The sequence below is a fragment of the Bactrocera neohumeralis genome, chromosome 2 (genome assembly GCF_024586455.1).
Source record: "Bactrocera neohumeralis isolate Rockhampton chromosome 2, APGP_CSIRO_Bneo_wtdbg2-racon-allhic-juicebox.fasta_v2, whole genome shotgun sequence".
Lineage (NCBI taxonomy): Eukaryota > Metazoa > Arthropoda > Insecta > Diptera > Tephritidae > Bactrocera > Bactrocera neohumeralis.
The window spans coordinates 23,780,384-23,800,834 of NC_065919.1; the positions used below are offsets into that span (position 1 = coordinate 23,780,384).

At 36.9% G+C, this 20,451-nt stretch overlaps 2 protein-coding genes across 3 annotated transcripts in view; both read left to right on the plus strand.

The window, feature by feature from the left end:
- Window positions 1-7,841, plus strand: part of LOC126768052 (transforming growth factor-beta-induced protein ig-h3) — a 29,439-nt gene extending 21,598 nt beyond the window's left edge. For both annotated transcript variants that reach the window (XM_050460500.1, XM_050485971.1), the window contains exons 5-9: window positions 5,035-5,217; window positions 5,368-5,641; window positions 5,721-6,189; window positions 6,272-6,972; window positions 7,040-7,841. In XM_050460500.1, coding sequence (XP_050316457.1) covers window positions 5,035-5,217; window positions 5,368-5,641; window positions 5,721-6,189; window positions 6,272-6,972; window positions 7,040-7,525 — 2,113 coding nt within the window. In that variant the 3' untranslated portion in view covers window positions 7,526-7,841. The remainder of the gene's footprint in view (window positions 1-5,034; window positions 5,218-5,367; window positions 5,642-5,720; window positions 6,190-6,271; window positions 6,973-7,039) is intronic.
- A 5,174-nt stretch (window positions 7,842-13,015) lies between these two features.
- LOC126752415 (uncharacterized) lies at window positions 13,016-17,715 on the plus strand. Its single transcript, XM_050463236.1, has 5 exons — window positions 13,016-13,272; window positions 13,504-13,783; window positions 14,993-15,157; window positions 15,264-15,637; window positions 17,554-17,715. Exons 1-5 carry the CDS (start codon window positions 13,130-13,132, stop codon window positions 17,630-17,632), a joined length of 1,041 nt encoding a protein of 346 aa, XP_050319193.1. The 5' UTR covers window positions 13,016-13,129; the 3' UTR covers window positions 17,633-17,715.
- Window positions 17,716-20,451: the final 2,736 nt, after the last annotated feature.

A 20,451-nucleotide genomic window follows, 5' to 3' on the forward strand; every position in this document is an offset into this window, starting at 1 on the left:
CTATTTTACGGTCTCAGATTTGAGTTTGTTCAAACTATTAGCATGCATATTTACATAGTTATATGTACCTATATACATATGTATATATTCATGTATCTGTACGTGTGCTAAATAGTTAACGTTAGCAAACAATGGACTTACTGTTACGTGCAAGCGGGTCTCCAATTTGCATGCATTAGTACTTAGAAATGTACGAGTAGCAGTTATTTGTACATATGTATGTAGTGTGGACGCGCCAATTTGCGCCTAGCCGGCAATTTTTCAACTTTCCCGCTAATTCGTGAAATTTCTGCTAATAAATGGGGACTAACAACACTGCCGTTGCTGTTTTGGCAAACAATGCAGGGAGCTTTCACACTCACATACATACATACATACAAGTATTTATGTGCATAAGTAGCAATTTCAATGCATTTGGAGTATATTTCTATTTACATAAATGTATGAAAGTATGTACATAAATGTCTAAAAGTACATTTGTCAATTATTATTGCACTTTGCCCACAGCTGCTGCATGCATATCTCGTTTATTTACATCAACAACAACAAAATTCAATTAAATGTGAGCCATTAGTTGCATACATGTTGTCAATTACACATACACATGCGCACATTTCGCATACTGTTTACAACAACAAATATTGAAAACAAAAACAAATAATACAAATCATAATAACCTGACCGGCCGGCAAATTGGCACAACGCTTAATGGTATACACATATTTACTATATATGCGTATACTTGAATACACATATGCATATACGATAAAAATATGTATGTACATACATACATATGTATATCACCAAACCAAATATATTTTTATTGCACCATTTTGCAATTTTACAGTATTGTTCGAAGCGCTTGCTACTTTTGAACTATAAGCTTTCCACAAATTATCTCTCATATAAATCAAATAAGCTTAGGTATCTATGTACATACCGACGGTTTTTTTATTTTTTCTTCTAAAGATAGATGTAATATTTATGCATGCAAAATGTTGATCGTGCGTACGCATGTACATATGTATGTATGTACTTATTTCTGGCTGCAATAAAAATCCTTAATGATGAACAAACTTTCACTACTTGTGTTTGAAGCAAAAACTAAAATGATATTCAAATATTAGTCAAATATTTAAATAGAAGGAAAAATGCAAAAAATATGAATATATACATATATATGAAAAGTGCACATTCAATTTTTACATTCCGTTAAAAAAAGAGATTTTGGTTTCAAGTTTGGGTAAATTCGAAATATAACTTCCCTTCAAACTTAATGCTTCAATAAATGAAAATACACAAGTACGATATATACATATGTATATACATTCATATGTAAATAGTCCCCCAATAATCATTGATTCTGTTCAAATTCTTCAATTTATGTTGAGTTTCTTCCATGTATTTCCATTGCATGCATTTGGAAAACCACCAATTTCGCCTGTTAACAAGCCAAGTGAGATTGTCAAAGTTTAAATTCTCTAGCGCTTGGTTAATAAGCTTGAGCCTGTAAACGTTATCTTGACCACTTAAAATTATGCGATTGGAGATGATTTTGGTTCACTTACGTCATAAGACTTTTTAAGGTGGAAAATCGATGTTTTCCAACAACATTTTTGTTATTATTTCAACTCCTAATTCGACTGGATCGTTATTCTTCTTCTTTACTGGCGTAGACACCGCTTACGCGATTATAGTCCAGTTAACAACAGCGCGCCAGTCGTTTCTTCTTTTCGGTACTTGGCGCGTATTGGATAATCCAAGCGAAGCCAGATCTTTCGCTTCCCCTGCTTCCCCCGGCGGGTACTGTGTCGAATACTTTCAGAGCTGAAGTGTTTTCGTCCATCCGGACAATATGACCTAGCCAGCGTAGCCGCTGTCTTTTAATTCGCTGAACTATGTCAATGTCGCCGTATATCTCGTACAGCTCATTGTTCCATCGAATGCGATATTCGCCGTGGCCAATGCGCAAAGGACCATAAATCTTTCGGAGAACCTTTCTCTCGAAAACTCGCAACGTCGACTCATCAGTTGTTGACAACGTCCAAGCCTCTGCACCATATAGTAGGACGGGAATTATGAGCGACTTATAGAGTTTGGCTTTTTTTCGTCGAGAGAGGACTTTACTTTTCAATTGCCTACTCAGTCCGAAGTAGCACCTGTTGGCAAGAGTTATCCTGCGTTGGATTTCCAGGCTGACATTGTTGGTGGTGTTTATGCTGGTTCCCAAATATACGAGACTATCTACAACTTCCAAGTTATGACTGTCAACAGTGACGTGAGAGCCAAGTCGCGAGTGCGACGACTGTTTGTTTGATGACAGAAGATATTTCGGCTTGCCCTCGTTCACTGCCAGACCCATTTGCTTTGCTTCCTTGTCCAGTCTGAAGAAAGCAGAACTAACGGCGCGGGTGTTGAGGCCGATGATATCAATATCATCGGCATACGCCAGCAGCTGTACACTCTTATAAAAGATTGTACCTGCTCCATTAAGTTCTGCAGCTCGAATTATTTTCTCCAGCAGCATATTGAAGAAGTCGCACGATAGGGAGTCGTCTTGTCTGAAACCTCATTTGATATCGAACGGCTCGGAGAGGTCCTTCCCGATCCTGACGGAGCTTTTGGAGTTGCTCAACGTCAGTTTACACAGCCGTATTAGTTTTGCGGGTATACCAAATTCAGACATCGCGGCATAAATTGTGGGTCGTTATTACTTACTTCATTATTACTTTTAATTAACTTTTAATATTTGAAGACTATTTGTTCAAAATTTGACCTACATTTTTTAGCTTTGACAGCATTGAGTCAAATTAAATGAGCTTGGTGATCAATTTGTAATTAAAATTCTTAACATGATTCAATCACAAAAAGTTTGTCAGAATGAAATTATGGTTCATACTCTGTACGACTTACTTTACCGACTTGCGGGAAGAATACATCACTCAGACCAGTGGCGGATCCGCATGAAGGTTTTGAGTGACAAGTTTTTAAGGGGTTATATACAGTTAGAAGGCAAAAAAAGCGGTTTTTCCAGAACTTTTTCTGAGAAAACTTTTAAACTGATTGAAAAAATTATGGTATCTTTTAACAGTATTTTAAGACTTAGTATTAGAAAAATATTTATTTGGCAAGGAACGGCAGCTGATCTCCGAGAGCTTCTCTCAAAAAACACGTTTTGCGGTGACCCTTATATCTCTAAACTGAATCCTCTGCATTTAAAAAACCAAAGAGATTTTGTTAAAGTAATGTTAAATTCAGTAATTAATCGAAGGAATAAGCAAAATAACATATTTGCCAATTTTGTCTCTCACAAAAAAAAAATCGAATTTTGACCAAAATTTCGAACTTAAATTGTTTATAAAAAAAATTTATTTTATTTGTCATTTGGAAATAAATATTTTTTTACAATAGATAATACATATTGATTAGATGCATTATAAGATATATTTAGATATACTATGTAAACATTTTTAGTAAGATTTGCATTCATTTACGTACAATTTATCTGTCACAACAACTGTATATTCAGACTCAGTTAAGTACATACTTACATATAGTATATAGGCATGTAGGTTAATGGTACTCACACATGACACTTCTAGAAAGTTAATTGACTGACAACAATTAGCTAATTACCGGTTATTAGTAATCAGCTTATTTTAAAAGTAGCCTCCAATAAAAAAAGAAACCCAGTGACGTGTTGAGAATTTTCAGTCTCAAAACAATATTATATTGAACTTGATATACATAAATAACATTAATATTTTTAAACTTTTAAGATCGCAAAATCAGGCGCGACTTATTTACATTTTAATAAATATTCAGGAATTTCCTTATACATATATGTATGCATCTCTCATATGTGCGAGTATGTAATTACCTTTTAGATAAATTCTATCTACCAATAGTGGTATCTGAGCTAATTTTTCAGCGCAATAAATATTCAATTGCTTAAATTAAAATTTCAAATAATTGAAACTATGCAACGTAGATTCATGCTCTAAATGAATGATCTAGATCAATTAGTAAAACAACGTGACGTTTTTGATTCTCATTCTAACATTAATTTTATCTTGTTATTTAGTTACAAAATCGAAAAAATATAGCAAATAATTAAACTTTAGAGTACGAGTGTCCAAGCATATTATTTAAATTATCATTACAAGCAAAATTAAATTTTGTGGTGATGCCACCTTACAATAAATATAGATTCTTTCAATGTGAGTATTAAGGGGTTACATGGGTTTCCTGGGGTAAAACACAGCCTTTTTCAACAATTCTTTTCTCGTACAAAAAAAATAAATATTTTATTAGAATTTTTTATTATTACAAACATACGCTATTCACAAAGAAATTCTGAAATTTTTGGAAAAAAATATTTTAAACTCGGCCATTGCGACGCCATTTCCGGTGACCCCTCGGAAAAAAAGATGTGAACGCGATGGCAGAATAACTCCTTACAGGATCATTTAAAGTATAAAAAATACGTGTTTTAGTTAAAACTTTAACTTAGAACTTGAACCAAGGAAAAAAAGCCGAAAATTGGATTTTTGGCAGATATTTAAAAATAAATGAAAATTTCAGTGAAAATTTCGCGATTTTTTTCAAATAGTTGTAATCGTAAAAAAACTTTCGTCCAAGTCTCTAAGAATTGTATCTCAAAGATCTGTTTAAAATTTCATGAAGATCGGTTGAGTATTTCTCGATAAAAACACAGTTTCGACAAAAACGCGTTTAAAGACGGCGCACTTGGCCCAGCTAGTCACGAGTGCACAAGTTCTCAAGGCTGTATCTCCAAAACTATTTCTCGGATCAACTTGAAAATTTAAGACAATATACTAGAGGTATTGCACAATTTAATAAGACAATAGAATGTCTGTAGTTTTTGTAACTCGTAAACTCATGTAACCCCTTAAATATACAATTTAAGTAAAACGCGATGAAATAATATAATTGAAATAAGTTATTGCTTAGTTTTGGTTTAAGATATAAACTTATTTATACATATGTATGTATATATTTATTCATTTTTAGCCCGAACGTCTGCACCGAAAAGGAAGAAAACGAAACCTCAGCCGATTCGAAGCCCAATGATACTGAAGAGCTTGCACCTGGTGTCTCGGAGAGCGTCGATGTAAGACCCAACATATTTGGACAGTTCCACATTAGCCTTAACTCATGTGTTGAGAAGCCAAATAAACATGTATGCACACGGGTGTAAGTATTCAGCAGTCTTATTTTTCCTTGCACAAGAAGTACAGAAAACACCAAAGCTCCAAGCTGAACTCTGTTTTGTGTTGTAACGGTGTTTCTAATTACCAACTAAACTCCCTTTCCCTTGCACTGCTTCTTTTCTACAAACATTAGCGTTAACCAAAATGGCAAAAAGAAGACAATCACGATAACACGTCAGTGCTGTCATGGTTATGGACGTCCACGTAATGCTGACTTCGCAACACCATGTGAAAAAATGGAAATCAAAGGCATCGATGCAACAGCAGCCGATATGGGAGCTAAAGAGTTCGTGGCAACTGCCAAGAACGTCGGCATTAGCGAAGTCTTGAACAACAAAAACGTGACCATCTTCATGCCTGTGGATGCGGCATTCAATAATTACATTGATCATTTGCAAAGCGAAAATGTAAGTGAAGAGCAAAAGTAATTAACTGATGGATTATTGAACTTATTTTCATGTGTTTTTTTTTCTCTAAAAAAATTAGAACGCCGTTGAGCCAAAGGGTGATGCTGCCATGATGAACTTATACAAACGTCATATCGTTGATGGCGAAGTCAGTTTGTACGATCTTAAAAACGATCAATTGCTTAAGGCGCAAGAACCCGGTCAGTCCATACGCATTAATGCTTTTGAAGTGCCATTGGCTTTGGGCGGTGAACCTTACCGCTTTACAGCCAACTGTATACCAATTGTAAAACATGATAAACTATCGGAACAGGGTTTGATACACACTATGGACGGTGTTATGAAGCCAGTAACAAAGAATGTTATGGATTTAATACGCGAACGCCCCGATATGTCGATTATGCGCACCGTACTTGAGAACACCAAACTGAGTGAACTGCTGGAAGGTGAGAAACCAGTCACCATCTTTGTGCCAACTGACGATGCCTTCGAAAAGGTCGATCCCCAACTACGTCGGGCACTTAAGGAGGGCAAGGGCTGTGGTGCAAGTAAGTATATGCAATATGCATTTCCGTACACTTTCTAAAATATTGTGAAACTATTGTATTCATTTTTTTTCCACTTTTGTAGATATTTTGAAAAATCACATACTCGATTTGACTTTCTGCTCCGTTGCCTCCATACCTGGTGCCAAGACAACCGCCTATAACTTGCTCGGTGAACCGATGCGTTTCAATCGCAGCGAAGCATCCGTCGGCAAATCAGAGGTCGCCGATTTAGTGGGTGAACAGCCGGTGGTGATCAATAGCATTGCGAAAATCACTGAAGCAGACATAATGGGCACCAATGGCGTGTTGCACGTAATTGACACTATTCTACCAACGGAATCGGCATTGCCACTATCGACACTGATGCAAGAGAAGAATGTCACTATCTTCAAGCATTTGCTTGAGGCCGCTGGTTTGGTTGATAAATACGACGATATGGATAATGTGACTGTATTCGCGCCAACCGACAAGGCATTACAAGCCACCAAGTGGGCACAGATTTTGGAAGAATCACCAGAATCGTTACGCAATAATGCGGAATTAGTTGAATTCCTCAATTATCATTTTGCACAGCCGATGACTAAGACCTGCGACTTGTCTGATTCCAATTTACCAACTATTGCCGGTCCTGAGGTGCGCATCAATCTCTACTCCACACATTCGCTCTTCTCCAATGTTATGAATCGTGCAACGGTCAATTGCGCACGTCTCGTGCACTTCGACGATGAAAGCTGCGGTTCTGTGTTGCATCAAGTGGACAAACCGCTGGTGGCACCAAAAATGGTAAGCAATGCAATAACCATGTGACATTTCGCAAATAAACCTCTAACTTGCATGTCTTCTTTTGTAGAATCTGTTGCAAGTCTTGGAGTCCAATCCCATGTATAGCAAATTCCTCGAATTGGTGCGCGCCGCTAACCTTACCAGCATCTTAGCGAATGCCAGTGATAGCTACACTTTGCTCGTGCCCAAGAATGATGTGTTCGAAGAAGTTGCTGACTGGGAAACGACACTTACCAAAGATAAGGCCGAATTGGAGAATCTGATCAAGACACATATCGTGAATGATGTTGTCTGCTGTGCGGGTATCATACCGACAAACTGGCCGTTTGTGCGTTCGATTGAGTCACTGAATGGCGCACATTTGCGCATTACACGCGAACGTCGTCCGAAGATTGAAAATGCTGGCGTGACCAAGTGTGATGCGATCGCCACTAATGGTATTGTGCATGAGATCAATGACATTATTGTTCCTCAAAGGCGTCAACAACAACAGCGACCACAACAACAGTTGTATCGACCACAAGTGGATACTTTTGGTGACTTATTCTTCTAAAACACGAATACTTTGTAACGACAGACAAACATACTTACGTAATTGTAAGCTGTCTGGTGTTTTAGAATTGTAAAGCGCTTTTAGCACTAATTATAAACTAGATTCGGTGCTTCTAGCCTGAAATTGCGATATTTTTTATTTGTGTATTTATTAATTTAATGAAATTTCTCTATAATCTGATCTATACATTCGAATATACATACTATATGTCTTTTTTTTAATAAATTAAAATATATTTATATGTATTAAACCGAATTGTGAATGACGTTCTTTACAAAATATATACATACGTATACATATTTAAATCAAAACTCGATTTATTTGCGTTTGTTTCCAAACTTTTGAAAAGGGTGTTTAAATCATTCGAATATCGAATTAATATTCATAAAAATCCTAAATTTTGACAGAAACAACAGTTTTTGTTCAAAATGAAGATTTCATACGTATATGTGTCCACAAAAAATATACCCTTCACAAATGCCACACAATAATTTGATTTTGATCGGTCGGTTTGGAAGACAACTATTTACGAGGTGTGTTCAAAAAGTATCGCCAATTTTGTGTTTTTTCAAAAATTATTTATTTATTCATGAATATCTATTTTGTCCCCTTCAAAGTAATCCCCATGAGATATTATACACTTGTGCCAACGGTTTTTCCAATCTTCGAAGCACTTCAAAAAATCATTTTTTTATCTTATTCAGCTCCTCCTTCGATGCCGTCTTTATCTCGTCAAGAGAAGCATAACGTCGTCCTTTCATGGGCCTCTTCAGTTTAGGGAACAAGAAAAAGTCTCAGGGGGACGGATCTGGGGAATACGGTGGCTGCGGCATCATTAGTGTGTTATTTTTGGCCAAAAAGTCGCGCACAAGCAACGATGTGTGAGCAGGGGCGTTATCGTGGTGCAAAAGCCAATTTTTGTTCTTCCACAAATCCGGGCGTTTCTGGCGGATTGCTTCTCGCAAATTGCGCATAACTTGCAGGTAATATTCCTTATTGACCGTTCTTCCCTGTGGCAAGAACTCATGATGCACCACGCTGCTGCAATCGAAGAAAACTGTCAGCAAAATGTCGCGATACTTTTTGAACACACCTCGTATATGCCATAGTGGTCTGATTTAGAGAATTCATTCAGATATTGTAGTAATGCTTTGAGTAATAGGCCGTGCGAAATTTCGTGAACGTGGCTTGTCAAATCGAAAACTTTTCCATACAAGATTTTGATTCCGATCGTTCAGTTTGTATGACAGATATATGCTATTGGGTCGTTCACTAAGTAATTACGTTTTTTAGTGCAACTTAAACACGAATTTTTTATGTGTAACGTCAACGATCGCGTTAGATAAATTTAATCTTTTAGCAATGACAATTTGCTTCGACCAACGACTTTTTACTGCACATCGGCTGTAAGAGGTCTTCCAGGCTGTGGTGCGTCCTCAAGATTAAAGTTGTATTTTGCAAACCAATTTTTGCATCACACATCTTTTGTCTTACTTGAATTGTATTTTTACCACTTTGCTACCCTGTTCCTTTTTCCAGTTTCGTTAGGGCACCAAACAAAAACTATTTTAAAAAATTAAAGAAATTTTAATTATAACAAATAAGCCTTACTATATCAGCTGTTCAAATACATAACCGTAAACCGGTTTGTGAAGTTGGCTGTGAAAAAAATCATAAAGATCAGACTTAGTGAACAAGCCAATATCGTGAGCAGATATCGGCGATCCCAACAAATTTACAGTTTCTTGGAAGAAAACGGTATCTCAAAAGCTGAGGGACTTAGATATCGCTAAATCGACTCAGCTCGTCACGCTGATCATATATATATACTTTATAGGGTCTCCGACTTTTTTTTTCTGGGAGTTACGAACATTATGGCAAACTTAATATACCCTGTTCAGGATATAAAAAGGGTAACTTTTAAATTGCTTGGATTCCTGGAGTTGACCTATAATCATCCCGCCTTCAATTTCTAGTTTAATACCGAGATTCGGTGTCCGAATTGAAAGCAGTTTAAATGCAAAATCGGTTGGTATGTGGCTTTGAAATTTTTTTATGAAAGATGCATTTTTCGAGAAAAAGAAACATTAAATTTACTGATTATAGGAAAATGATGGCACTTACACAATGTAGACTATTAAGAAAACTTTAATATAAGATATAGTAAGATTTAACAGAAAAAGACACACTAAAACAATTTTTAAAGATGTCCAGGTTTTAAATATTTTCGTATTTATTATAACATTATTATTGACCTTATTAATTAATAATAAAAAATATTAATTAGTTATATAAGTCATTCAAATAATCGGAAGTTATATTGTTTGTATGACGTTTAGGCCAAGGTCTAGACCAATTCGATAGATATTCGACCCTAAACCAAATTCTGAATAAATTTAAAAATTAAAAATCTACATAATTTGATGACAAGGGCACACTGTTATTAGAGCGAGACGATCTATTATTTTTTTTAAGATATCGCATATATTCACCATTATGCCATGTATATGTTTGCAGTATAGAATCAACAGAAAGTTCGAAAATCTAAGTTTGTGAGGGCCCAGGGGAAGTGTTAAACAGAGGTTATTGCTTTTTGGCAACACGACATATTATTTCTAGAAAATGGTACTCTCGAGACTTTCATAGAGATACTGATTTCCCGACTATTTTTGTACTTAAAATCGTAGACCCTAAATACACTTTGCGGGCAAAGTTTTATGTGGATAATGTCATTAGCTCTCGATCTACATATATGTATAGAGTTCAAAATTAAGATGTATGAGAATTAGGTGTGGTTGTACGCGATTTCACTCATTTTCGCAATGTTACCTAAAAAACCTGAAAACTATGTTATGCACAAAACTTAGTTTTGATTAATCATATAGTTTCTGATATCTAAGATTTTTACTTTAGGAGTTATACTTAATGAGTTATTGCAGATTTAGTAATTTTCATCTTAACCCTTATATGGGGAGTGAGGGTGATTAACGTCTGATATCCACAATTTTCACAGTGTTTCATGAGGTGCTAAAAAGTCTCCTTCTCAGCGAGTCTGGTTTGAAATAGCAAACTGTCCTGTGTGATAACTTCTTCTTTACTGGCGTAGACACCGCTTACGCGGTTATAGCCGAGTTAACAACACCGCGCCATTCGTTGAGGTCTTCCTCTTCCTCTGCTTCCCCCGGCGGGTACTGTGTCGAATACTTTCCGAGCTGGAGTTTTTAGTCCTTATTTCGCTGAACTATATCAATGTCGTCGTATATCTCATACAGCTCATTGTTCCATCGAATGCGGTATTCGCCGTGGTCAACGCGGAAAGGACCATAAATCTTCCGCAGAACCTTTCTCTCGAAAACTCGTAACATCGACTCATCAGATGTAGTCATCGTCCATGCCTCTGCACCATATAGCAGGACGGGAATAATGAGTGACTTATAGAGTATGGTTTTTGTTCGTCGAGATAGGACTTTACTTCTCAATTGCCTACTTAGTCCGATTAGCACCTGTTGGCAAGAGTTATTCTGAGTTGGATTTCGAGGCTGAAATTATTGTTGGTGTTGATACTGGTTCCAAGATAGACGAATTTATCTACGACTTCGAAGTTATGACTGTCAACAGTGACGTGGGAGCCAAGTCGGGAGTGTCGACGACTGTTTGTTTGATGACAGCAGATATTTCGTCTTGCCCTCGTTCACTACCAGATCCATTTGCTTCGCTTCCTTATCTATTCTGGAGAAAGCAGAACTAACGGCGCGGTGTTTGAGGCCATTGATGGCTCTTCGATCCGGAGACAGCCAGTTAGTTTGGTGAATTTTTCTATGCTGAAAGCTAGTACTACAAATAACCGTCTTTCGGGCCCCAGCGAAGTCGATCAACCTCAACCCATTTGGGGATGTTTCCTCGTGGATGCTGAATTTACCGACTGTTGTGCCAAAGATACCTTCTTTGCTCACCCTGGCGTTTAAGTCGCCAAGCACGATTTTGACATCGTGGCGACGGCAGCTCTCATAGATCGTTCCAAGCGCTCATAGATGGCATCTTTGGTCATATCGTCCTTCTCTTCCTAATAGCTTCAGTCCTTGTCCCGTGCATCGCCTTTCTTGGACGGCGATGATGTCAGCTTTCACTCTAACGAAGATATCAACCAGCTGGGCAACGACACCTTCCCAATTAAGGAACCGAATATTCCTGGTGCATGCCCTTAAATCGTTATCCTTAATGCGTTTGTACGGTCGTCATCAAAAGGGGGGTTTATCACCCGGGGCTGTTAGTAATTTTTCATTGGGGGCGTTTTTTACTGGGTTTGGAACCCGCCGCACAACCCTGTGTAGTGGATGTTTCGCCTTCTCATTTTAGCTCACTTTCAAACAGATCTTCTTTGGCTACCCAGAGGTTATTTGGACTAGGACCGGAAGTCGTGAGCTGCTTGAGCCATATGGAAAAGAATCGTTTCTGGCCACTTTCCAGTGAATGACAATCAGAGAACTTTCCTCACTTGTGTGAACTCCTACACATGACTCCATTCTCCAATACGCATTGCGTTTGTTCGAGTAAGTCCATGAGCTGTAATTATCGTTCGGAAATTCTGTTTCGTTTGCTTCAAAAACATGTTCATCGGTTGCCGACTAACAGTTGAAGAGACCTTACAATATAAAATGAAAAAACATTTTAGTCCAATATACGTATTCGCTAAGCTGACTCGACAACAACATACGCAATAGAAGACAACGAGCTTGTGAGAAGTTTTAAGTATTCTCTAAAGGAATAAACGGTAAGTTGTTCAAAACGTCAAATTGCACTAGTAATCTTAAACTGATATGCAAATATTTTTAAAAACAACACATTCGATTTCCTTATTTTCAATTCGTGTTGAATTTCGAATACTTTTGTTTCTGTTATTTTAGAAAAAAAAACCACCTTTCAGAATCAGAATTCAGCATAATAGGAAGAAATCATCTGCATTGGATCCTTCATCTTGGTCCAGCAAACGAGGAAATCGGTACTTCAGTCAGTTCCCCGGCAACTATTGAATTTAATACAAACACTTGAACTCATTCAACACAGAAAAATACTTATAACTGATTATTAGGGAAAATTAGCCCTATATTTCATTCCACATATTTTGTTCTTTCCCGATTTTATTTTTATGCGAGATATACTATATGTATATGGTTTTATTAGGCTCTTACTTGAGTTTTCCTAATCTAATTTTAACTGTTACTAAATTGCAAACAACAATGTGTCACATAAAATTCGGAGATACTGTATGTTGTACTCCTATTGTATATATGTATAAGTGAGGTTTTATGAATTCATATGTAGGTGAGTATGTGTTATCAAAATATCACGGTTGGGGGGACTGCAACATATTATCAATTTATTTATATACTCAATGAACATTAAACGCTCAGCGGCTAATTCTCATTCTAGAAGTGAGAGTCAACTGACAAACTGAGCAAAAATGTGCATATGCACACATTGTATGTTATTGCATTATTAGTCCATCGGCACTTTCAGTCACATAAAGACGCGAATTTTATTTGATTTGCAAATTCTAATTTTGTTTTTGGTTTTTTAGACTAAATAAAAGTGTTAAATTAAATAATGTCCAAACTTCCTCCAACATTTATTGCGGATTTCCACGATGAAAAGCTCTGCAAGCGCATGGAATATCGTAAATTCGGTCTCACCGGATTACAGGTGTCCAAAGTGGCTTTGGGCACTGGCACTTTGAGTGATTTCTATGGGTTAGTACATCTTAGTGTCATTTCTGCATTTACAAGTAGTGGAGTTTTTCCACCACTTTGCAGCACTTGAAAGGCGATAAAGCGATGCTGTCAGGTGAACACTTGTTTACGTGCTCTTAAAGATTGTACGCTTATATACCTATACTTAAGTATATAGTATAAATGCATGTGCTATTTGTTGTTTTATTATGCACATTTTTTGCATTACTTGCTTCTCTTATTCGCCGGCAGTGATCTTGATGTGGATGAAGCGATAAAGACTATACACTCAGCTATCAAGTTAGGTATTAATTACATCGACACGGCACCATTTTATGGACAAGGTCGTTCGGAGGAAGTTTTGGGTATGGCTTTGAAAGACGTGCCCAGGGAAGCTTATTATATTGCTACAAAAGTTGGACGTTATGAAAAAACGTTTGAAAATATGATTGATTTCTCCGCTAAAAAGACTAGAGAGAGTGTGGAGAAGAGTTTGCGATTGCTTGGCCTTGACTACGTTGACATCATACAGGTATGTACATATGTATGTTACAAGAAAAAAGGCAATTTGTTATTGTTGATATTGCACATGAAGGGAAGAAGGTCATAGCAATGCTCAAGAGCTGTTGGTGTACTTTTTAAACTTTATTAAAGTGGTTAGCAAATTGTATTATAAGTAGATAATATGTACATTATAAACAATCAAAGCCATTACACCAAAAACTCACGCCCACTTCTCATTATAATACCGCATATATCTGAAAATTATAAGAGTTATCACAGATAACCAAGTTCACTTCTCATATAATATAAACAGCAAAACTTTAATAACCTTCTGAACAATGAACGCAATAGAAAACAATAAATCAAGCATTATTGAAAGTATCGAGAAAAATTTAACACAAAAAGTACCCTTGACACGTGGCAACTCTCTTCTCAAAATTCTTGAAATCGGATCATACATTTTTTGGATATACCGGATATGACTAATTATTTACATTTGGATACCGAACATGTCAGTTAGTGCGAGCGTTAACTCAAAAACTTGTTTGAACCCGAACACAGCCCTTTATTACTTCTTTAATATATAAAGTTTATGGATTACGGAAGTATTTAAAACTCATTTCAGCCCGAAATCCCTTACCGTCCATAGTCTTGGACTCATGTATTGTGATGAAGTGCAGAGTAAAGTTATAAGGTTTATATTCAATATGATAATCAAAAGAATAAATAAACTGTTGAACATCACTTCGTCTCTTACCGCCTCTTAATGGGCTTGGCAACTTAGGTTTAATTCTACAGCTGATTCCCAAGTGGGGAAGCGATTGAGCACACTTGGACTACTTGAAGTACTTTGTTGCGCCAGAAAAACGAGTGCAGTTGAAGCACGTGTCTTGGCAAAGCGCCTTGCTGCACTCGACACGAACCTGGTCAGGCGTTTTTTATTCTGTTTGCGCTGGTTATAGGTGTAATGATCTTGCAAAGTATTGAGCAGATTCTACACTTTGAAGCTTTAACTTCACGTGTAGACCGACACATATAACTAGGAAAGGGTAAACCTTGCTGAAAATGAAGATCCAGCGATTGCTAACCTGAGGCCCAACTTTTCAGTAGTAAGCGCAAGCACCTGTTCCAAACCTACTGATTGTGAAACAGACGTGAATATAATTGCAAGCTGTTGCTCTGACGTCCTTAAGTAAGATATAAGTACACACATACATATACGTATATACCATTTCAGATCCATGACATCGAATTCGCTAAAGACCTTGACATTGTGATAAACGAATGCCTGCCGGAATTGGAGAAAATCGTAAAAGAAGGAAAAGCTAAATTTATTGGTGTAACCGGATATCCGTTGTCACGCTTAAAGGAATGCATTGAGCGGGCGCCAAGTAAATTTGATGTAAGTGATTATGTAATCAATCGATGTGCCATCGATTACTTTCACACTCATAAGCAATGCATTATTAATTTATTACTCTCGCACGGCTGATTTTCCACACCCACAGTCAGTATTGGCTTATGCGCGTTACACCTTACTGGATGACTCGCTCAAGTCCTATATGGACTTCTTTCAGCAAAATAATTTGGGTATAGTGTGCGCTTCCGGTCATGCACTTGGCCTTCTGACCAACGCTGGACCGCAGGTATGGCATCCAGCCGGTGAGGAAATAAAAGATATATGCCGGAAGGCTGCCAACATTTGCAAGGAGGCTAATGTTGAACTCGGCAAGTTGGCCATGTACTACTTTACGCAGTTAGACGGTGCAAGCACTTTCTTAACCGGTATGCAAACACGCAAGCTATTGAATATCAATCTGTCAGCATACTATAATGGACTGACCAAAAAGGAGCAGGAAGTCTTGCAACTATTACGCGAAACGTAAGTATCTACACATATATGTACATATGTATGTATGTTGTAACTTGTAGCGATTAGTGCGCATAGTAACCGAAACAGGTAACTAGTATGACCAAAGTGGTTGGTTGCATTTTACGAGTATTTTTTTTAGCAAAGTGGCCGGTTGATCTGGTGGCCCGCTGTTGTACGGTGTTGACTTTTCAATTGTCGAGTTTTTCCTATTTTTATAGTCGGATATAAATTTGTGCAACTCGGATATGAAATAAACACCGTTAGTTATGGCATGAGCTGCATTTATATCGAGATATTGTGGCTTTTCTTTTGCGGAGATTAAACCTATTATATTATGTAAGTGTTTTGCATGTTTGTAGGAAGGTAGTGGGTATCATACTGATCTCTTTGAAGTATATGAACTAGCTAATTCGACAGCCGCAAACTTGTTTGCAAATGCCTTATTACTGTAATTTTTCGCTTGAACAGCTTTCATGTTCATGGCCGTAAATCAATTGTCTGTGTGGTTGGCCAATTAGATTGCCATTAAAAATATGCCTACTTTTTGTAAGTAATTAATGAACATTACATATGCAGTAAATGTGGGCATAACTGTCAAACAAACAGTTAAAATAGTTTAGGTCAGTGCCGTAGACAGGAAGGATCTTTGTTATAGCTAGATAGACAAATGGCTAGGCGGAAAAGGTTTCGTCAAAGTAACACTAATTCAAACTTCTGTGCTTGACCGACTTATAACAGTATCTGAAAACGACAAAATCTTTTTCGATTTTAAGGGAGGGGTGAGGGTTTCAAGGTAAAAAAAAATACTTTTTTGCGAGTTTATTTCTTAAATATGGACAGAGTCATTTTATTTTGACCTTTTGTACATTATTGAGCACACTTTTGGCAATATAGGATAATTTTTTCATGCAGAAATATTGAAGCATAAGCCGGTAACAGAGCTTCTCCCAGAACGTCTTGAGAAAAAACACTTTGCGGTGTTCACTGGAAATTATCCGAAAATAAAAAGCCAAGAAAAATTAGTCAAATTATAATAAAATCTTTCCTCAACGTTCTCTGATAATTTTTTTTTATTTTAAACATTTTGGGGGCCATTTAAAGTGTAAACAAAAAATCTCATCATTTTGTGGGTAGATAACACCCTTAATGTAAAAAAAATTTACTAAACGTTGGGGAGCGGTATTTTATATGTCAAAAATGTGTACAAAATTTGAAATGAATCGGTCAAGTAGTTTTGAAATGACAGTGAACACGGGCTTTGAACAAGCAGTTTTGAGAAAAACGCGTCTAGAGTTTATGAACTAAAAAATTACCCTATATTGTCAAAAGTGTGCTCAATAATGTACAAAAGGTCTGAATAAAATTACTTAATCTATATTTAAGAAATAATTTTTTTTTTACCTTGAAACTCTAACCTCTCCCTTAACAAATGTATTGTATATGTCCATATCTGTCAAACTGATGAATTATAATAGGTTATGTCAGAGGTATAGATGGTTTAGGAAAGCTCTGAGAGAACTAATGAATTCAGCGAGTTAAGTATTAAAATAACTTCTTTGGAAATAAAAAAAACCTGTCAACATGAAAAAGTGGTAATTCAATTAAAGAAGTGTCGAATCATTAAATGGTTCTTACCACTTCTTATTATTCTTCGAAGTTAGCCATAAGGGTTCCCTACCTTTTGGAAATAACGTATTTATTCAAAAAGTGTTTGTAAGCCATAACATTAAAAATGCATTTTTTGTTATCTTGAATATAATTGACTAAAAAGTACTTGTATATATGGGGTCATATCAGTAAAATTTTCATTGAACGATTGAACGATTTGTATACATATAATATAACGACAATTTTATTTATTCGGTATTGCGTACTGTTATCTTTATATAAATGATTATTTATAATATTAATATTTTCATTATTAGCGTTTTCACAAAGTCACTCAACTGGGAAGGAAACGAGTTGGAAACTTATTGGGCCGCAATGAAAGCAAAGAAACAATAATAAACCGTTTGAAAGTGTGTTTATACATCAGTGAAATGTTTTTTTTTTTACTAAACAAATAAAATACGATTGAAACAACTGCATATTAATCTTTAACTTTATAAAAAAAACACGTTGGAAAGTTATAAATTGGAGGGGAATCTATGTTAGCCTTTAATATACTTATCGAACAAAGAATATGTCTCAAATTTTGAATTTCTAACCAAATTTCGCGTGTGAAATCGTTGTGAATGTTGGAAAAGTCTTACGATGATTCAGTTTTATCAGAAACGCAAGACTACGAGTGGTACAAAGCCTTTAAAGATGGTCGAGAGATCGTTGAAACCATGCCTCGTTCTGGACGACCTTCGAAAAGTGAAGGATATAGTGCTTGAAAATCGTCAGGCAAGTATTAGAGAGATGGCAAAAGAGCTCGACATCTCTCGTGAGGTCGTTTGAATGATTTTTGTGGATATTTTGGGTATGAAACGTGTTCTTGGTCGACTCGCTGTATTTTTTTTTTAAAGAGTAAGGAAAACAGGTCTCTCTGGATATGCGGTCTTTTTACAAGTTTACAGTTCCTTTTGAAATTTCGTGCGAATTCCAATCCTACATTCTTGGAGAGCATTATAACTGCCAACAAGACATAGGTTTATGAGTTTGACATGCAAGCAAGTAAGGAATAATCGAAATGGACGGAAAAAACGAGCCGAAACCAAAAAAAAAAAACACTCCAAAAACACTTAAAAATCAAAGCGATGCTCATTGTTTCTTTCGTTATTCGTGCTTTGGTGCAACATGGATTTTTTCCAAAGAGACAGAGAACATCCGTCGAAAACGGCAGGAATTGTGGAAGAACAATTCATGGATTTTACACGATGATAAAGCACCACCATCGAGCCACGATTGTGACCGAATTTAAAGCCAAAAACGCAATGAATATCATCGATCAACCATCTGATGGAGATTAGTTTGAAGGCGACAAAATAAATATTGATGAATAATTAAACATTTTGCGTTTTATTTATAAAATCCTTTTACTTTTCTCAATTTTTACGTTAACCATTGTAAAAAATTAAAATAACTATCTTCGATGCAGCCAAAAAAAGTGTAGACTTGCGTTGGCAACACTTGTAGTTATCCGATATTCGATGTCTCTATCGCCATAGATTTAGAGGAAGCTGGCATTACAAAAGTCCTTAAACTGTTTGGAACTTCTGGTTTTTACCGGGACCCGCTCTACCGATTTCGACTAAATTAGGCCGTCGCATTCTTCTCCAATTTACATGTCACAGTGCTAAAATTGGTAAAATTGGACTACAATTCCATTTGTTTCTTTCACTTTCCAGTGCGCAAATCAAGACCAAATTAATATAACGGTATAAGACTTTGCACGAATAATCCAACCAAAACTGTTCAAGCCCCAAGGTACAGAATATATGGACCCCTGTATCTATAGTTGGCTTTTGACCGAAAATATCAGTGAATGTATTGGATATATGTACATTTGATAATAGGATCTCTGTGCATCAAAAATGGGTTGTCCCCATATAAATAATATATGAATTTTCGAACATCTCTCTGACTTTACTAGATATGAGGTACTTTATGAAACAGAGGGAACATTTTTTAGTGTGGGCATGTTAATAGTATGTGGTATTGCCATAAATGGATAAAATTGGGTTCGATACTAGCCCAACTCAAATATACTCTTCTTCTTATTTCCTGGCGTAGACATCGCTTACGCGATTATAGCCCAGTTAACAACAGCGCGCCAGTCGTTTCTTCTTTTTGCACGTGGCACCAATTGAAGATTCCAAGCGAAGCCAGGTTCTTCTCCACATGGTCTTTTTAACGGAGTGGAGGTCTTCTTCATCCTCTGCTTCCCCCGGCGAGTACTGCGTCGAATACTTTCAGAGCTGGAGTGTTTTCGTCCATTCGGACAACATGACCTAACCAGCGTAGCCTCTGTCTTTTAATTCGCTGAACTATGTCAATGTCGTCGTATATCTCATACAGCTCATTATTCCATCGAATGCGATACTTACTCGAAAACTCGTAACGTTGACATCGTCCATTCCTCTGTACCATATAGAGGACGGGAATAACGAGTAACTTATAGAGTTTGGTTTTTGTTCGTCGAGAGAGGATTTTACTTCTCTTGGCAAGAGTTATTCTCCGTGACGAAACTATCTACGACTTCAAAGTTATGACTGTCAACAGTGATGTGAGAGCCAAGTCGCGAATGCGACGACTGTTTGTTTGATGACAGGAGGTATTTCGTCTTGTCCTCCTTCACTGCCAGACCTATTTGCTTTGCTTCCTTATCCAGTGAACTAACGGCGCGGGTGTTGAAGTCAATGATATCAATACGGCATACGCCAGCAGCTGTACATTCTTATAAAATATTGTAACTGCTCGATTAAGTTCTGCAGCTCGAATTATTTTTTCCAGCAGCAGATTGAAGAAGTCGCATGATAAAGAGTCGTCTTGTCTGAAATCTCGCTTGGTATCGAACGGTTCGGAAAGGTCCTTGCCGATCCAGACGGAGCTTTTGGTGTTGCTCAAAGTCAGTTTACACAGCCGTATTAGTTTTGCGGGGATACCAAATTCAGACATCGCGGCATAAAGGCAGCTCCTTTTCGTGCTGTCAAAAGCAGCTTTGAAATCGACGGGTCTTTTCCAAGATTTGCGCATGGTGAATATCTGACCGGTTGTTGATTTTCCATGTCTAAAGCCACAATGATAAGGTCCAATCAGTTTTTTGACGGTGGGCTTTAATCTTTCACACAATACGCTCGATAGAACCTTATACGCGATGTTTAGGAGACCTATCCCAC

What these genes read in the sequence shown, in the direction of transcription:
- LOC126752415 (XM_050463236.1), top strand. Translation starts at nt 13,130, where the DNA reads ATGTCCAAACTTCCTCCAACATTTATTGCGGATTTCCACGATGAAAAG. An exon ending in GGGCGCCAAGTAAATTTGAT is followed by an intron (nt 15,158 to 15,263) that starts GTAAGTGATTAT and finishes CCACACCCACAG; the next exon opens with TCAGTATTGGCTTATGCGCG. An exon ending in TTGCAACTATTACGCGAAAC is followed by an intron (nt 15,638 to 17,553) that starts GTAAGTATCTAC and finishes TTTCATTATTAG; the next exon opens with CGTTTTCACAAAGTCACTCA.